Source organism: Pteronotus mesoamericanus, unplaced genomic scaffold (genome assembly GCF_021234165.1).
Source record: "Pteronotus mesoamericanus isolate MK-2021 breed Mesoamerican mustached bat unplaced genomic scaffold, CSHL_Meso_final contig_25, whole genome shotgun sequence".
In the NCBI taxonomy this organism is placed as follows: Eukaryota; Metazoa; Chordata; class Mammalia; order Chiroptera; family Mormoopidae; genus Pteronotus; species Pteronotus mesoamericanus.
Genome location: NW_026555105.1, coordinates 27,423,094 through 27,443,012, shown reverse-complemented (window position 1 = coordinate 27,443,012; position 19,919 = coordinate 27,423,094). Strand labels below are relative to the sequence as shown.

Here is a 19,919-nt window from a genome sequence, read left to right as displayed (position 1 = left end):
CTGACACCGATATTACTGATGCTTTTGTCAGTTTATTTAAAAATGTACTTTATTGGATTTCAGAACCCTCCTCTGCCACTTGCTAGCTGTGGGACCCAATGCTAAGTGCTACCTAATATCCATTTTCTCCTCTCCTAACAGAAACCTGACATTATTTAGGCCAGAACTCTATCCAACTGAAAAATTTACCTTTTCCAACTTCCCCAGTAGCTGGGGTGGCAACGTGACACTTGGTAAATTACATGTTAGCAGAAGCCTGCTGCAAAGCTTTAGGAAAACGTGGTTTCCTGATGTGGGTGCTCATTTCTTTTTGTTGCTGGGAACAGAAATGGAAAGACTGGAGCTGCAGAGGCATCTGGATCTGTGAGGGAAGGGCCGCGAGAATCACAGGGGTTTGGCCTTGTTATCCTTGAGCCCTTGAATCAATGCCACAACCACCCACCCACCTTCAGACTTCTTGATGCATGAGAAAAAATTGCAAACAAATAAAAAAACACTTAATTTCTTTATTTGTCTAAGCCACTGTTTGGTTTAATTTTCTGTTATGCAAGGCTAACTGTAACCCCTGCCCAACAGAATCATTTTTGACGAGTTTTTTTAACCTGTCCGAAATTCATTTGCCTTATAAATTAAAGCTAATAATAGGACTTACTTCACAGAGCTGTTGTGAGAATTAAGTGAGGTAATTCATGTTAAATGCTTTGACCAGTGACAGCCACAGCAAATGCTTAAGTGGTAGAAATTTAAAATAAATATTATTTATCAGAGAAATACATAATTAAAAAACTATGTCACAGAGGGGTTATAACAAAAGTCAATGATTGCTTATGGCACAATTACACTAGTTCTGCTTCTCGAAAACTATTTTCAGCATTTCTATTTCTGGCGGTACTTCCATATTTCTGAAGATTATAGTTGCGCGGCTTTTTTTGATTGACTGATTTTAGAATTTATTGCTACTCATCTGTGATTGATGAGGCTTTAAATCTGTTATCCCCCCTCCTGTTGTCCTTCCTCCTGGTGGACTGAATCACTAGTGTTCTGCCAGCCACTTCTACACCTCAGGCAACATACGGAAACCATTTCTTGACCCACCAATCGAGAGGCGGTATCCCTTGGCTTCTCCGTTTGTGAGGGGAGGACAGCTCACTCCCAATCTTTTATCTCCAACTCGTGTCATCTACAACTGCTGAAACTGTCAAAGTTAAAATGCTTTTATTTCACCAGTATCCATAACTGACTTTAAATATGAGCATATAATTTGATTCTACAATTTTAAAACCAAGATAATAAATATTTACATGATTACAAGAATGCAAATACAATTTTCTTCAGGGCTATGATTATCTTATTTGCCACAGTTCCAACACTATGAACCACATGGCTTTCCAAGGGGAACATTTCCAATATCAAGCTAATATCAATCTTTTTTGATTGTTCTTCCAGTTGTTGAAACTCCTGCATGTTTTATCATGGCTTATATTTGGACACTACATTTCTTATTTATCCTTCTTTCTACCTTAATCTTCTTCTGGGGGAAGCAGGCCTTTTAAAAAAAATTATCTAATATCTTCTAGTTTCTTATTTATATTGCCTGAACCTATTCCACTCCTATAGTTGCTATTTCAATTTTAAGTCCTTTCTTTAACTTTCACATATCTTCTTGTGTTATGTCTTTCCTATTTTCATGTTTTCTTTCATTGTCTACTGCATTCTTTAGATTGCTTATGAGTGCATCTCTTATCTTTTCTCTCTTACTGTCATCTTTCTGTCCTTTAATTTTGGTTTTGTTGTTTGCTGGCTTCATTGTTGTTTGGTTCTACATCCTGGGAGATTCTCTTCACTTATAACAGTTCTGCAGAATTTTGATTTTCATTCCATTATCTTATTTTTTATTTCTGAGAAAATTCTATTATTTTTGTTACCTATTTTTCATAGCATCTTGTTCTTATTTCATGGATATAATATATTGAAAATGTTCTCTGAAGATACTTTCTTTAAAAAAATAATTTGTTCCTCAAATTATCCCTGGATCTTCTATCATCATTTCACTTTTGTTTACCTTGGCCTCTGCATCTTTCAGTGCTGCAGTCTTTCTCAATAGCCTGTGGATATTTTACTTTTAGTTCACATTTTTTACTAGGGCAGTGAAAGGCAGACAGGGAGCTCTGGGTATGTAAGACAAACTTACTGGCTTGTAGACTCCGTTTAGGGTAAGCATGTGGGTGCCAGTCGCTATGGTGTCGTATCCATAAAGGCTAGAAGGGGAAGAGCTTTATACTCTGTGGTCGACTGCAGGGATTGGAAACTGTGGATAAGGTTGGGGGGTGCTGTATATACTATTTAGCAAAGAGAATAAAGAAACTGCAACCACATGCAAAATACAGAAGAATCTCATATATATACTGTTGATTAATAGATGTCAGACCAAAAAGAAAACATATTGTAGGATTCCATTTACAGAAAATTTAAGAACAGGTAAAACTAATCTCTAAATTTGGAGGTCAAAATAAGCGTGTGTCAGTAGGGCAGATGATGCTCTGTTTTTGACAGGAGTGCTATGTGCATGGGTGTGTTCTCTTTTCAAAAATCCATCACTTTTCTGTATATTTTTACTTTTCTGTGTATATTATATTTCAATCAAAAGTTTTTAAAAAAAATCTGGCCGAGTTCCTGTTAGAAGCATGACAAAGCTAGACAAATGAATTTTTTTATTTTTCTTTTCCAATTTGTAAGTGCTTTAAGTGAATTTAGTGTGTATACAGTTAAGGATTGAAAGCAATGGCATCTGTCAATCCTTGTGCAGAGAAGTGAATATAAAACCTCCTCTACATGACTCTGCCATTAGGTACCTCAGCCTTTACCTACCAGGTTGTTGCTGTTTCAATCCACTACATTTTAACACATTGGAGCAACATCTGGGGTGAAATCTGACAAGCTGGGCAGTGGTTCAACAATACTTCTATTCAGGAGGCTGGTCAGAGTGTCAGACTATTTAGGACTGACTATTAGAACCTCAATGTCAAAACCTGTCTCTAAGGGTGATAGGCCATCTCAGTAACAAATTGTATTAAACAAGGATCAGGGATAGGGTCTGGTGGGTTGGTTGAGGGGATGAGCTTCCAGGGACCTAGCCATGGACCAGAATCCAGGGGAAAGACATGCTGAAAATCACTTTAGTTTTTCAAAGCCAAAACAGAGAAGGCTTTACCTTTGCTGCCTTTGATATTGGTATTCCTCTTTGCTAATTATGAGACACATTTCATTCTCTAGATGAAGCAGTCTCCCATCCGTTACACAGGATCCCTTAGACCTGAAGGTAAACACTGGCATATGACAATCCTGTGAACCCCCGCCCTTGGTCCCGAGCAATGTGGTTTCCAACCTACACTCTGCAGTTTAGACTTCACGCATGCAGGGGGTGGCGTACGTAAGTAGACCTCTCTTTCTATGTTGTGCCTCACCTCAAGGAAAAACTGAATATTGGAAAGAGAGATTAGAATTGGGCAGGAAGAAGAGAATTTATCTGCAGACTCCTTGACCAATGGAAAAAGTTGTACTGATCTGTTCAATGTTAACTTGTTCAAAATGACATTATTTTCTGGGTTGATGTGAAGGATCTGTCTTGTAGTCCATATTAGCCTTACCAGTCAGATCTTTAATGAAATACACCAACTGGTGCTGAAAAAAGTCTTGAGGGTTCAAACTGTCCTTACTCTCTGCTGCTTACTGACTCCATTCCCTTTGTCACTGAGAAAATCGAAGCAATCAGAAAACTTGTATAACTGCCTCCACCACACATACCACATATCTCTACCAACATACCCCACTATTTGTCCTCTTATAGATGAAATGCCCTTGCTCCTGCCTGAGTCCAGCCTCTCTATTTGTGATCTAAGACAGGGTCATCAATCTTTTTTTTTTTTTTTTTAATTAAGGGCCATTTAGTTAACATTTTAGGCTTTGTGGAACATATGGTCTATGTAATAACTTCTCAACTCTGTCTTGTGAAAGTAGCCACAGATGATATGTAAACAAATGAGTGTTTTTATATGTAAAAACAAGTGGTGGGCCAGATTTGGCCCCCAGGATGTAGTTTACTGAGCCCTGTACTAGATCCTACTGCCCTGGCCTATTCAGTGGCATTTTCCAACAATTCTTATGCTCTCCTACATCAGTGTGTTGTTTTCCCTCTGCAAGATCATTCCAACCAGCACACAAGCCTATCATTTTTTCTTTTATCTTAAGAATCATTTCCTAACCTCACTTCCCCCTTCTAGTCTCTCTTCATTTCTCTTCTTCCCTTTCATAAAATATTCTCAAAAGAGCTATCGCTTTTGGCTTCTTAATTTGTCTTGGGCAGTATTCTCCAGAGCCCACTCCAGGAGGCTTTTGACCTCAGCACTCCACTGAAGTTGCTCTGATCAAAGCCAGCAATGATCTCTGTATCATTAAATCCAGTAGTTAATTCTTGGTCTTTATCTGACTTAACCTATAAGTAGCATTCATCAGAGCTGACCACTCTCTTTTCTTCTCTGACTCAGAGGGCAGATGTGGGGGGGGGAAAATCCCCAAAACACTTAGTTCCCAGGTACATTAAAGGAGGTGTCCCAAGGGAACAGGGGCTGGAATATCATGCTGTATAACAAAAAGTATGACTATTATTTAATTGCAAGAGAGATCATGTTTTTAGTTGAGCTACCAAGGGAAAAATTGAAAGACACAGTTTTCCCCCCCAAGTCCATCTTTTAGAGGAGTCACTTATCTTAAAGAATAAATTAAAAAATTCAATTTCAAGTGATTTATGTAAGAAAGAAAGCATTCAAATCTGAAATAATATCTTTAGGAATAATATCGTTAAGTCCTGGTGCTGATTAAAAATTTTAATTGATCCAAGAAGATCTCTCATAAATCTATGAAACTGCTGCAGTTGAGCAATTCCCTGCAGCTTTTTGCCTTCTGAGAGCACCCCATGAAGAAGTAATTTCCTTTTCCTGCCCTCACTCTTCTTCCAGTCGTGCTTTTTTCTCCCTCCCAGATCTCCATCTGGCCTCTGATACATTTACTTCTGTGTGTTTATCTGTGTATTTCATCCAGAATGCTGGCTCTCTGTATTCTAAAATGTGTACCCCTCCCTCTGGAATGGTGGCTGGCACAGAGAAAGCATACAACAAATATGTGTTGAATGAATGAACGAGCCAGAATCCCTTTATAAACGATTTCTTCTGGAGATATTTGACTTTCAGAAAAAAAAAAGCACAGGTTTCTGTCAGGTGTTCTGCATAATAAGAGAGGCTGTCTCCTCTGCTGCAGGCACCACACAAGGTATCGTACATTGGCCCTGGAGATTAAAGGTGTGATGTTATGAGACAATACTGAGAATTAGAGGGGTGGCAAATACATTTTCAGAATAAAATGGTGTTTGCAAATCTTAACCTTCTGGCTGAGCAATTTCACTGGGGGAAAAATATTGTATAGAATAGCACAGCCAGGGAAGGCAAAACATATTCTGTACCTTAATTAATTATACCAGGAATATCAAGTAGCTGTTAAAAAAAATGTCCTGATGGGGAATATTATAGGGCTCAGAAATCAAAAACCCTTAAATAAAATTAGTGGGTAGGAACCAACAGGGAGGAGGAAATTGAATATATTTTAAACATAACTGCATAAAAGTTTAATGTAATGTACGATATGCAGATTCATTTGTAATATAAATTCTGTATTCACCTTAGTAGGAACCTCTCTGTCACTTATTGAATGGTTTTAATTGAGAGTGAATCCCATAAATTGATGATTTTTAAAATAAAATATGGTGGCATTTGGGGAAAGGCATTTTAAGAATACTTTGCAAATACTTAGGATTTATCAACATTCATCTTCTATCTATATACTGAGAGATGAAGTAAAAACAACCCAACACTACCAGGACACCAGAATAAGAACTATTACAAGGCACGTACAACGCTGTCACACAGAGACTGTTTCACTGAAGTCTCCCCAAGAATAAATTACAATAAAGAGCAAATGGGTGACTTGGTTCTTAAAGAGAAAAAAAATACAGGGTCTGGCCCAAACAATGTCTCTTTTTTATTACAAAATCTTTTGTTACAAAATCATTTGCATGTAATTCTTTAAAATAACAATATCACACTCAAGCACACCATTTTAGGTGACATGTTCAAATTAAAACTATTATTATACCCATATTATTACCCTACCAACCACACTCAAGCAGGCCTTACTTCTCACGGACCCTATAGATTAGATTTGTAACAGTCTTGGAGAATAGTTTTAAAAACCTCAAAGCATTAAAAGTGGTTGGCATTTTATTCATTCCATTCCAAGACTTGAAGCTGATGTTATGTACAAGTTGGAATAAACCTCTGCCATAATCACTAAAGAATCAGAGGTCAGATCAGCACATTCGGTACAGCTCAGAAAACTGTCAGCGCTCTGGCCTGACTTAACCCCATGGCTGTGATCCATGATGTGAGAAGCTCTGTAAGGGCATAGGGATGATACACAGACTTCAAAGTATTCTTAGATCATATTCTTAACTCTTGCAGGAAATTGCATGAAGGGTAAGGATCATCATTAGTATCCTACAAACACAGATAAAGAAATCTCTTCTTTCAATATGTTCATTTCAGTGTTCTTTTAATGACAAACATTTTTAGAGAAAGCATCAAACTTGAGTCCAAGGTTCGCAAAAGTTTTCAGCATCTTATGTGATATATCTTGCCTGCGTTCCAGTTATTTCTATATATATCTAAAAAGCTCACTATTTTTTAAAATTAATTAATTTTTTCAACTACATTTGTCTCTGCCTTCCCCCCACCACTTTCCCTTGCCCCCTCCCTCCCCTGCCACCCTCCCTCAACTCTATCCCTTTGGTTTTGTCCATGAGTCCTTGCTATATGTTCCTTGACTTTCCCCCTTCCCTTCCTTTTCCCCCGCCCCCCTCCCTCCTTCCCTCTTGTCTCTGTTGGTTTCTTTTCCTTTCAGTGTTGCTGGTCTTATTTTCCTTGCATCTTTGTATTGTTGGTTAGGCTCACTATTTTAATAGATTAGCAACTTCTTAATGGAGAGGCCTTGTATAATTTATCTTTCTAGTTCATAGATGAGTAAATAATCTTTATTACTAAATATTTGTATTTAAAATTTTTTTTGAAAAATTTTTTGAAAACTTTTTTATTCATTCACACTGGACAGCTATTGTTGTGTTGGCTACTGCCATTTTATTTATTTATTTATTTTCAGAGAAGGGAAAGGAGGGAGAAAGAGAGAGAGAGAAACATCAATGTGTGGTTGCATCTCACCACTCCCTACTGGCAACCTGGCCTGCAACCCAGGCATGTGCCCTGCACTGGGAATTGAACTGGCAACCTTTTGGTTTGCAGGCCATCGCTCAATCCACTGAACCACACCCGCCAGGACTTTATTTAAAATTTTATTTTTTATTCTTTCTCATATTAACTGAACAGCTTACTCTGTGCATGGTCATGGGCTAGTTGCTGCACAGGGTAGAAGTAAGTTGTAAAGGTGCCAAAGATGTCTGCCCTCACAGAAAGTGTTAGAAGGGCGATGGGGTGGGAAGTGGCCTGAGGTGAGAGAGAGGATAAATCGGGATAAGATTTTTAGGTAAAATGGAATGTGGTTTTACCTATATTTTCTTTTGCAAATATATTATATCAAATGCCTCTACCTAATGAAATAAATCTCCATAATTCTAAGTAGTTGCTATTACTGGAAAGTGTTTGATTATACTTCTCCTTGGCAGCTGAATTATTTTGGATGGACTTTTAACGCATGTTAACTATGACAAAAGTTCAAAGTCTTTTTAGACATCAGTATAGTATCATGAGAATTCAGATCAGAGTGGCAGTTTCAAAGCTTCTATCCACCATACCTTGGCCACTTCTTCTTGGAAAGCCACAAGGTTCAAATAGGAGATGTTAACAAGGTCAGGCCCGTACACCACTGTTATCATCCGATGCTCCAGACGTCCGATGTTCCCCACATCCAAGAGTTCACGTAATTTGGGGTCCTGGAAGCAAATGTTGAAAAAAAAGTCAGGCTATAACTAGAGGTTCCAACATGGTAGCATAATTTAAAAAGTTAGAGGCAGAATGTCTTCAAAGCAAAATCACCTTTTATTCTTATTAGAAAATGGTATGAGTTGAAGTCCCTCAACCCCCAGCATAGCCCAGGGAGGTTAAGTAACTTGCCCAAAGGTTGTGGAGAGAGTATTTCTCGTTCAAGGCTTATGGCCCTCATGGCTTCAGCAAAGTGAAATAAGTCAGGCAGGCAAAGACCGATACTGTATGACCTCATTTATATGTGGTTGCTGAAAAAACCTAACTCATAGAAACAGAGTGTGCTGGCGTTTGGACATAGGAAACTTCTGCAGTCTTTTCAGAGCAAGTTGCACTCTTTGGAACATCTTAAATGAGGATGTCTTGAGATATAGTCCTGCTGGGAAAAGGAAATTTCCCAGCCTTCTGAATTCAAAGTAAGACCTAAAAGAGGGTTAAGTTAGCTTGGCTGGATTTATTTTCCTTTCATAGGACAGGCCTTGAAAGAAATGAAAGGTCTATGCAGAAAATTAGCATCAAATCAATCATTTGGCAAATTTGCAGCCAGCTTTTGAGTAAGGAATTAACTTGAATTCTTATTTATTTAGCTAAAAGCTAGGCCAACAGGGCTGGATTACTTAGGCTGGTTAGTCTGATCGTCCTTCTGAGGTTTTTACATAGAGCATTCCTACAAAGAAAGAGCAAACTTAAAAAGAAAAGAAATAAAACAAACAAAGCCTTTCCAGATGAGTTATTTGATTTTGTGCCATTAATTCTCTCTTTAGTTAATAAAACCTTTTTCTTGGTTTGGCTGCATGAAGGGGAACAATTTCAGGTAAGTGATGCAGGGAGAGAGAGACAGACAGAGAGAGAGAGAGAGAGCACGCGCAAGCACGCAAGAGACCGAGACCCATTTCACAGCTGTGTCCAATATAACTGAAGCTTCCACTTGACTAACAAGTTGAAAGCTTATCAAGTACATCAGGCCTCCTAGAAAGATCAAATGCTATCACAGAAAACATCAATTTGCATGACCTAGAAAAGGAGACGAATACAGTAAAAAGCGAATTAAATAAACAAACAGTAATAGCAACAAGGGGACGTTTTTAGCATTCTAGGATTAATGAAAGATTAAAAAAGAACACTCCGAAAGATTGGACTTTTTGTAAAGGCTAATTAAAGAATGATACCAGCTGCTCTGTGAAATGGCTAATTGCATTACAGTGTTTGAATACCACTGAGGCAAGGGTAGAAGAGAAAATATATTTAGTCGGTACTTAAAAAAATTTTTGTATATTTGGAAGAGAAAAAGAATTCTCAGAAACCACCTGAAACTAAGAGTGCCATTTCTCAAAACAGGGACTAGGAGTGGGGGTCAGGAGTTCACTTGAATTGTCCTTGAACTATAGGAACCCAAAGCAAGTAGAGAGATCCCAGAGGAGGTACCCAGAATAGAAAATAATTCTGGAAAGGGCTTCTGGGATTCTTACTGTCCCTAACAATATTGTTAGGGACAGTCATCTGGAATTTATAATAAAGATGATTAACACTTTGTGGCATCTCTGTAAAAATTTCCCACTAATGATTGTGTGTATGTGTGTATATATATTTACTTAATTACATAATATTTAATTACATAAAAGCCAAAAGTTTATATACATATAAACATTTTTACAGAGTTGTGCAAATTACACACATGCACACACACACACATATACACACACTATTGGCTTTTATGTAATTAAAAAGTTTTAATGAAGCGTTTAGAGGTCATGTCCAGAATTGAGAGAGTAAAACAAGCTATCAAATATTGATGATGATGATGATGATGATTGATTGATTTTGAGAAGTCAGTATTTGGGGATTCATTATGTAAGTCTCTCTGTATCTGAGATGGTTAATATTATTACAACAACTAATAAAAGACTATTGAGCAGTGACTGCAGGAATAGTTAGATTTCCAAAATATTTTTTCCAATAGAAACCGCAATATTTTAAAATTATGTAGCGCTGGAAGTAAACAGAACTCTTTTAAAGTATATCATAAGTAAGTTCCTTACTACTGTTTTTGGTGTTGGATCATACTAACTGTTAAGCTATGTTTTCTTTCTCTTCCACCATTAATCATCTCCTTTAAAAAAATACCATACCTTTTCTTTTTCTATTTCCTTTTCTCTCCCTTTAGAAATGACTTGACTTTTCTTTTTACCTCTACTGACACGGTGGCTTCAAACCTCATTCCCCATTACTGAGCATACTGGTATGTGTACTGAAAAAGATATTTGTTTTTTCAAGTAACAGAAGTTGCATTCAATTGTTTTCAGCAGAGGAGATCCTCGGAGACTAGGCAAAGGGTGACTTAGAAAGATAAACAGCAAAGGCACCAAACTTTGAGGAGCCCTTATGGCGGAAGTAATTTAATGGAAAGAGATTTTAAAGAAATGGTTGTTTCTGGGGTTCATCACTCTGAGGTCTGGGGACATGAGTGAGTGCACATAAAAATCAAACAAACAAGATTTTTTAAAAAGTAACAAGAACAAAAACCTACAGACAATTTGGATGAAAACCACCTCCTCTAAAAATCTGGGGTTTTTTTAAGGAACTTTAATATCTGAGTGTTTCTCATTGATAGAATCTCCTGGTCAGTTTTCAGAAAAGGATTTATTTATTCAGGTTACTACTAGACTTAAATACATTTCTTGGTTCCCACAATTGATTTAAATTCCTGGAAGTTTCTCTAAGCTTTTCGCATGACTCTCTAAAAATGTTCAATTTCTCTGTTGGAGAACACCAAAGTACATATATCTCAAAAAAAAAAAAAAAAAGACGACTTAAATTTGAATTTCAATTTTCACTAAGCTGTCACTCAAAAATTGCTTTTCCCCTAAGGTATCCTGAATATGTCTCCACAATGTCTTTAACAAGAACAACTAGGGACTCTGGCAGCTATAGTTCAACTGCACTTTTAACAGTTAAGTCCTAGATCATCTCTGTTCCTATAAAGTTTCAAAATAGAGACTGTCTGACTAAATAAGCTCACTTTCTCTCAATCACCAGGATTTGTGATTAAATTACTTCATGTCTGTTGCAAAGAAGGTCAAGTTGCTTAAGTTAATGATTCCCATTTCTAGGCAATAGGCCACTGAACAAAGAAAAGGCTCCTCCACACATGGCCACAAGGACTGCATTTAGCCTGGGTTGTACAGTGTAGCATTCAAAATACTATAAAGTAGTGGACAGAATAAACACAAGCTAAAGGATAATTTATAAAAGAGTTAAAGACCAGTTTCAAACTTCATTCCTTAATATGACTTTTAAGGAAAGCTATTTTATGTGTATGTCAGATATCCAAAAAATAAAAGATCATTTCAAGATATCTAGATTTCATTTTTGGAGAAAATTTGCCTTACTTGACTTTCATCCCCATGAAATATATCTTTACTGAATTTCAGGCTTTTTAAACAACTTACATATTCAATTAGCTGAATTCAATCAATTCAATTAATGCAGTATTCTCAATCTGGATTACAGTTATATGGATGTAACTTTAATCCATCATTCATATAAAGGATTGGGTATATGAAAGTCTTTCCATAGTCAGTACAACAGTCAGAAATGAAAGAGATGGATTCCTTGTTATACTTAAGTGATATTAAGAACAGACTGACTACAGCAAAGAAATGTGACTGTGGGAAAATACTAGAAAAAAAATAGAGCCAATAGTATACTGTCCTTCATATCTCAACAGTGTTATTACCATAACAAGATCTTCTATATTTGTTTTAAATAAAATGGTAATGAATTTGTATAGTAAGTCTTCATTTCACTTACAGGACCCTCAGTGTACAAGTAAAGATTGGTGCAGAGGAAAAAAATTAGTTGACCTGGCTATGCATCTCCAACCAAAATAAAGTGGTCTGAGTTGATTGAGCTAAAAAGCTAACAAGCTATTCAGATATAAAAGTGGGGGGAAAAGTCTATAAGAAATGTAAAGGCAAACTATGAAATTGGTTAGGCTTGGGATTGGCCACAGAAAAGAGATAAATAACACATATAAGGGGAGTCTCTAAATAGCAGTCTAGTGGTTAATTAAAAATGTAACGGCTTGAGGTTTTCCTCCTCTGCAGGAACAAGCTCAGGGAGTGGATTAATGTAGTTTCACAAGCTAGAAAGAAAGGGAATAAATAGGAAAGGGTGATGGAGATGTTCAGGCAGGCTGACACTCAGAAGAAGCAGAAAAAGGGGGATTGAAATTAAGTGCCCAGATTTCTTGGAACCAAGTTAGTCCCAGGATTTGGAGATATCCAACAGAAAGGCATTTTCAGAGCTGGGCAAATGCTGTCTATTTCAAGAAGTTGCATTATGCCAGGAAGATTTCTAGGTTGCAATATACATGCTTGGCTTATAGAATGTTTATCTTGATGCTCCAGAAGTTGACCTGAGTCAAAGATCTGGGTGCAAGAAGGTTATTTGGGAGGTGATCACAGGATGTGGGAAAGTGACACAGGAGGAAAGAAAGCCAGCAAATAGTGTGTTATTGAGTGGTTTAACCACTTTGGGCATCTGAGGCTCAATCCAACCAAGGCCACTCCAAGGCCTTGTGGAGAACACACCTCAGAATGTCCCCAAGGAGCCTGGAAGATAAGGTAGTGACCTGTCAGCTCCCATCTGTCACTGGAGGAGAGTTTCTTCTGGGATGCCAGCTCCTTTGCATTTCCATGACCAGGTCATGTTCCCAGGACGACATGGTAACTCTGCACAGGTAACTTCTGGGGGTGAGCTAGGGGACTGAGTGTCCTGCAAATGTCTGATACAGAGTTGGGAGTGACATTTTTCTGATATTGATTGATCTTCATGTGTTTAATGAGATCCACACTTAAAAAGAAATTTCATCACGATAGCAAATAGATTTAGATATCTAATGGTTCAGTTCTCTATAAAAATAGTAAATATAACTTCAATAAATTCTTCTAATCAGTAACTTCATGTCAAGCAACATCCTAACTGTTCATTATTTTTCTCCTCCATTAATCCGCGAACTAACTCTAAGAAGCAGCTATGTTTTTCTTTCCCAATTTGTAAGTAAGAACTCTGAAGTTTGGGGAGATAAATTGCCCAGTTTATAAAATGGGGAAAAGGGATGACTGACTCCAAGTACCTGTGACGGTAAAGTACAAGCCTTCCCATATCACACTGTGATACACAGCATATCCAATGTGATGAAGTTTATATAAAAATTGAGAAAATAGTTCAGCTGGCAGCATAAACTTAAACAAACCAACATCTATCTAACTTACCTCCATAGTTTAGACACTACCTTAAAATATAAAACAATCCAAATATGAAATTAAAATAGGAAAGAAGTTTAAGGGCACAACTCACTTGTTTTCCTAGGAAAGAACTGAAACCAAACCATCAAGTTTAAGCATTTGTATAATCATCCTTTTTTGAAAGTAAAAGTGCATGAAATACACAGCAGTTTAAAAAAAGGTCAGTGATCTCACCTATAAGCGGAACCTAACCAACAATGCAAAGAAGCAAGGCAAATATGACCAGCAACACTGAAAGGAAAAGAAATCAACAGAGACAAGAGGGAAGGGGGGGGGGCAGGGAAAGGGAAGGGAAGGGGAAAGTCAAGGAACATATAGCAAGGACTCATGGACAAAACCAAAGGGGAAGAGCTGAGGGAGGGAAGGTGGGAGGGGGCAAGGGAAAGGGGGGGGGAAGGCAGAGACAAATGTATATAAAAAGTAAATAAATTAATTAAAAAAAAAAAAAGGTCAGTGGAAAACAAGTTGGCTTTCTTCTCATCATCTAGTTCATATTTTTCAAACTGAAAAATTCTAAAGGATAGCTTGTCACTGCTGTTTCAAACCACCCCCTCCCCGAGCCTTACATGCAGCCACCTAACTGCCAGCAAAATTCACAAGCGCAGTCACTACCGTTGCAGTGCATAAAGTCCTCAGGCCTGAGGGGCTGTGGTGTGTAAACAGCAGGCAATTATAAGCCATAGGTCCCTTCCTGTTTAAAACCCCCCCATAGAGAATGAAATGCATTCCATTCCCTTTCAACTTTCAGGGGGGTGTCAGGGCTTCTAGGTCGATTTCAGTATTTCTGTGGCCAAGTTTTAGAAGACTAATGAGGCCTGTTTGTTAAAATAAAGCAGCTACACTAAGTGCTGCCAGTCAGTGAGTCCTTTATGGGTGAGGTTCCCGCCCCGCCCCCCCACCTTTTGTTGTGGTATCTGCCTCCTAACATGGAACTTGGATACATGTAGATGGTACCAAAGGGGTTTCTTGTACCTGAGAACATATGTTAAAACCAAGCATCTTTTTTTTTAAATTTCCAACTACAGTTGACATTCGATATTATTTTATATTAGTTTCAGGTATACAGCATAGTGATTAGACATTTCTATAATTTACAAAGTGATTCCCCCTGATACCTATAATACCCACCTGGTACCACCAGGCAGTTACAATAACTGTTAAGCAGTTATTACAATATTGCTTATTGACTATATTCTCTATGCTGAACTTCACATCCCTGTGACCATTCTGTAACTATCAATTTGTACTTCTTAATCCCTTCATCTTTTTCACTCAGCTCCCCAGGCCCTGTCCCAGAAAAGAAGGTCCAACAGTTCCTTAATAATAACAAACATAAACAATGCTGCCTTTTCAGTTTCTGGAAAATCCACTTGTCTAAGCATTCAGGCGCTGGGTGAGACAGTAGAAACTGTATCCTTCTGTCTGACTTTTGAGTTTTGGCTCTGCCAGTTAAAAGCAATGTGGCCTCATAAAGTTTTCCTAACCCTTCGAGGCCTCAGTTTCTCCATCTGTTGGATGAGGTAATAGTAATATCCTCTTAAAAAGGTTTTTATAGGAATAAATAATTATAAGTCTTCGGTGCAGCACGTAACAAGCTTTGAGTACTTGAAAAAGAAATCAATAGCTTGAAAATGAAAGGCAAATAATTAAATTTCTTGTAACCACCAGAAAAATTATATATATTTTTATATATTTACTTTGTTATTTGTCAAGCAAGACCTATTTCTACAGAGGGTGGCAAAAGCAGGTTTAGAATTATGAATATGCAAAACATGAAGTTTATTTTTGTGTTATTTATTAATTATTGTGTTATTTTTCATACAAACAACTGTAAACTTACCTTTGCTGACCCCGGTATTTACATCTATGTATATTCAGTTAGTATATCCTTGGCTGACTATGTTCTAAACACATGCATTTTAATTTTATATTTTCCTTAATTCACTCTTCCATGGGTAGCATAATTTAAGGAGTGCTAAAGGACAGGTAATTTCTATAAATATTTTTTCTTGCTCCTGCATTTAACTGGCTTTGAAAATTAGGCAACTTGATTTCTCTGAGTTGCCGTTTAGTTTTCACACAATGGGATGATAATGCCCGCTCACCTTAATGCATCAGTGTGGTGACCAAAATTAAATCTGCAAACTGTACTATGTGACATTGTAGAGAAACAGTTCATATATTTTTGTGGTGACTGACATCAACTTATTTAAAGTATGACATAAAAAATTACCTTTGTTCTCTAATATCATTTACCTTCTTTTTACTCTTTTCCCTCTATCCCACTTGTATCAGCCATCTTTCCTCTCCCCTACCAAAGTTTTCCTCAGGGGATTTTACAAATCCTTTGCAAGTCAAAAGTTTTTAAATCACCCTAGGAAGACAACACTAAATGCATGGAATGTTTTAAAATGAATTATGCTGTCTCCCACCCACTCTCATATCAAGAGAATTCAAATCATCCTGTTGTCAAAGACTAACTCAAATTATTCCACTTCTTAAGTTCTCTAATTCACTCAAATATTTGTTTTATGAATCTTTCTCTATATAAACACACACACACACACACACACACAAATAATCTTATATAAATAGGATCAAACTACACATATTCCTTTGTAACTTGCCCACGTAACAGAGTGATGAAATGTTTATAAACACAGGCATACATTGTTCTTTTAATTGGTTCTGCAGTGTTCTATTACAAGAATGCATTATAATTTAACATCTCTCATCACTGAGTAGGTTTTACTCTTATAAACAATGCTTCAGTGAACATCTTTGTGTATATATTATCATTTACTTTCATGTACTTGACTGGGATAAATTCCCAGGCTTAGAACTGCAGGGTCTAGAGGTTTTCATACCTAATTTGTGACGCATATTGCCGGATACTCTCTAAAGAGTCTTTAGTACTTTATAGTCCCACAAATAACATATGAGCTCACAAAGATGATGTATTGAACAATTTTTTCCTCTTTAGCAGTCTACTGAAAAAATATCTTATTATTTTTACTTGTGTTTTAAAAAGTAATAGTTATGGTAAGCATCTCTTCTTTTTTACTGGCATTCATATGTCTTTTATAGTATGAACTGTTTGTTCAGGCTGTCACCTCCATTAGGATATTTCTCTTTGTTTTAGTGAATTATAAGACTGTCTTTGTTAACCTTTTCCTTGAAAAATATGTTGTAATATTTTTCCAATATATCATTTATTTTAATATTTCTCATGGTATATTTTTCCTTATAGGAATTAAAAATTATCAATCTCTTAAATTATTTTTTTTCTGATTGATTAGCATGTGTGGAAAGGCTTTCCTTATCTTAAGATTATAAAAATATTTAGTCTATAAGAATCTATTTTTTTCATCCTTTATGTACTTTGCAAATGTTTATACAGACCATGCACATTATTGTGATATGGAGGAAAACACAGGAAGGTAATCATTTTAAGAACTGAGAATCAGGTTTTTGTCTAAATGGGAACATTTAACATGAAAAGTTACTTTTTAAGCTATACATGAGGATTTACAAATGATAGACTTCACAAGAGAATCTTACAATACTGACTGAAGGCCAGGCTGGCACAAAAAGGAGCCAGCTACTACCCATGATCTGAATTTCTCCCTGTATGGTTATTACAAGCAATCAAAGACACACTTAATGGGCACCGCTAATGTCCATGAGGTCAGTATCCAAATGTCCATTATTGAACTTACTACTCCTACAAGACCTTGAAATAGACCTGAAATAGTCGTGCTCTAGTATCTGAATAAAAATGCCACTATCAATGGTGGTCACTGGTGTCATTTTACGTGATTGCTGTTTGGGTGATGTGTATGGCACACAGCCCTATAAGGCATACAGGAAATTACAAAGTCAGAATAGTGTTAGACAGTGCTGGGCACTGTTTGAAGAGCATTTAACTGTTTACTTTTTTTCTTTTAGAGAAATAAATACTTCTTTCATGTGTTCTTTTCCTTTTTCCTCCTTCATTTAACAAACTGTATTATTTTATTTCCATCATCTGTGATAGGGTTATGTTCATAAATGAGAGAGAGTCTTTGTTATTGAGGTTCTAATTTTCTGGGAGAGAGGAAAAAATAATAGATCTTTTGAGTGTTATGGGGTAAGTGCTTTCAGAGCACAAAAGAAGGCAACCTAATTATGTTTAAGGGAATTAACGGGGGAAGCTATAAAGCTGGTTGGTCCTTCAACAGGGAAAACATAAGGTGACTATACCTCTTAAAAGTTTGAAGATGCATGAATGGTGCAAAGTAAATGTTCTCAAAATACCAGCAGAAACACCAGGAGAGTCGATCAAAGAGTTATTAAGTATTTCCTACATACTCAGCCAATAAAACTCTATAAACTGTATTTGGCCAATAAAAATATTTTAGTCCCTGTTATTAGCCCTCCTGGATAATCCTAGCCCTCATGAAGAAATTGTTTCTACAGGTTCTAGAAGCGAAAAACATACGGAAGTCATATTTTCAGGGGTTATGTAACTCATAATCTTTTTATTGTTAAAATAAAGTTTTAATAGAGGCTTCTAAAATAGGGCGTCTGTCAACTAGGTGACTTGATGTGAATAAACTGACTATAGTGGAAACGGAGTTCCTGGTGATCCCTTTGTTAAAGATATTGATGTATTTTTAATTTTAAACTGATGTAAGACTTTTTTTACACTAAGCCTTAACTTATCAAAACTGAAGCATTTCCCTGTATTTTATAACTGAGAATTCCAGAAGATGGGGCCCAATGGGACTAGCTCATGTACATGTTTTCTTAATCTTGAAAACCCAAGGGCTTTTATTGTAAATTTTTACATTCACATAGTGCTTGGTTCATATATGTATATGAATGCAAACCTGTATACCACTCCTGCATTCCATCCTTCCTGTCTATGAACTAAAATAAAAATAAATAAAGGTAAAAATTTAAGTGTAAATTTCCTCACTAATATGGGACATAGCTTGAATTAGGCAATGGTTTATTAGATATCAGGAGTAAAGCAACAAAAGAAAAAACAAACAAGTCTGACTTCATTGAAACTAAAAACTGTGTTTCAAAGATGCTACCTAGAAAATAAAAAGAGAACTGATGGAATAAGAAAAAAAAATTTGTAAATTCTAGCTGATAAAGAACTTAAAAAAAAAAACACTGCTTGTAGGGTCTAAAATAGTGCAGTCACTTTGAAAAACATTTTCACAATTTCTCAGGATGTTAAACACAGAGTTACCATATGACCCAGACATTCCACTCCTAGGTATATACCCAAGAGAAATGAAAACATGTCTGAACAAAAACTTGCACATGGAAGTTTATAGCAGCATCATTCAAAGCAGCCAACAAGTAGAAGCAAGCCAAATGTTCATCAACTTGTGAATGTATAAACAAAATATGGTATAATCTTTACAATGGAATATTATACAGAAGTTAAAAAGAATGAAGTATTTTTACATGCTACAACATGGATGAATCTTGAAAATGTTACTCTAAGTTAAATAAGTCATTCACTAAAGATCACATGTTGTATGAGTCCATTTACCTGAAATATCTAGACTAGTCATATAGTGACAGAAAGTTGATTAATGGTTTCCAGGGTCTAGGGGAAGGTAGGAAGGAAAGTGACTGTTAATGAGTACAGAATTTCTTTTTGGAGTGATGAAAATCTAAAATTATATAGCAGTCCTACGGGTACCACACTGGGTATACTAAAAATCACTGAACTGTATAGTTTGGAAGAATTATTTTGGTATCTGTGTGTATTGATAGTCATCCATCCATTCCCAGTGTGCCCTCACAACACTGAAAGAAGTTGCTTTATGTCTCAGATAGACATGGGTGAATCACAGAATTCAGTGTTTTGGGAGAAAACTTGAAAACATTTTTACTCTTGGCGAATGACTAAGTTTTCATGGCCTAATGAAAATTAGGTGGTGAATTGAAAAGAAAGAAGATGCTTAAAAGAGAGGCTGACTAGGTAGAGGTGTTGGAGTCAGCATTTATAAAATACACAGTTTTTCAAGGGTGTGTTACCCTGGCGCAGCGGCTCTTCCTTCTTAACTCTCTTTGGCTGAATCTCACCATCCCCACTTCTTCCAATGCTGAGGAGTTTCCAAACTTCAACCTCCTTTTTATGCTCTAAGCCACACATGTAAATGCTTGAATGAGGTCTAGCTTCTTTGGGAAATGTATAGTTACAGAAGTGTAGTTAAAATCAGTAACCTAATCCCCAATAGCCAACCCTGTTTTTGCTCTCCTGATCTTGCTGTGTGAATGAGTGAAAACGAGTGGGAAGCAAATGGAAGGAAAGTAACGCTTGCAAATCAATAAAATTTTCCTTACTTTGGCAAGGAATAGAAAAAGGTATTTATTTAACTTTCCCTAAACTCTGAAATCCCAGGAGTGCTGGGGCCAGTTTTTCAGGGTATACTGAAAGGTTACGGTATCTATATTTATACATTACAAAACATTTTAGGAACTAATAGTACAGCCCATTGCTGTT

At 36.6% G+C, this 19,919-nt stretch overlaps 1 protein-coding gene across 3 annotated transcripts in view; it reads right to left on the bottom strand.

Annotated features, from left to right (window-relative positions):
- Nucleotides 1–19,919, bottom strand: part of PLCB1 (phospholipase C beta 1) — a 622,850-nt gene that overhangs the window by 207,446 nt on the left and 395,485 nt on the right. For all 3 annotated transcript variants that reach the window (XM_054574043.1, XM_054574044.1, XM_054574045.1), the window contains exon 4: nt 7,913–8,050. In XM_054574043.1, the coding sequence (XP_054430018.1) occupies nt 7,913–8,050 (138 nt within the window). The remainder of the gene's footprint in view (nt 1–7,912; nt 8,051–19,919) is intronic.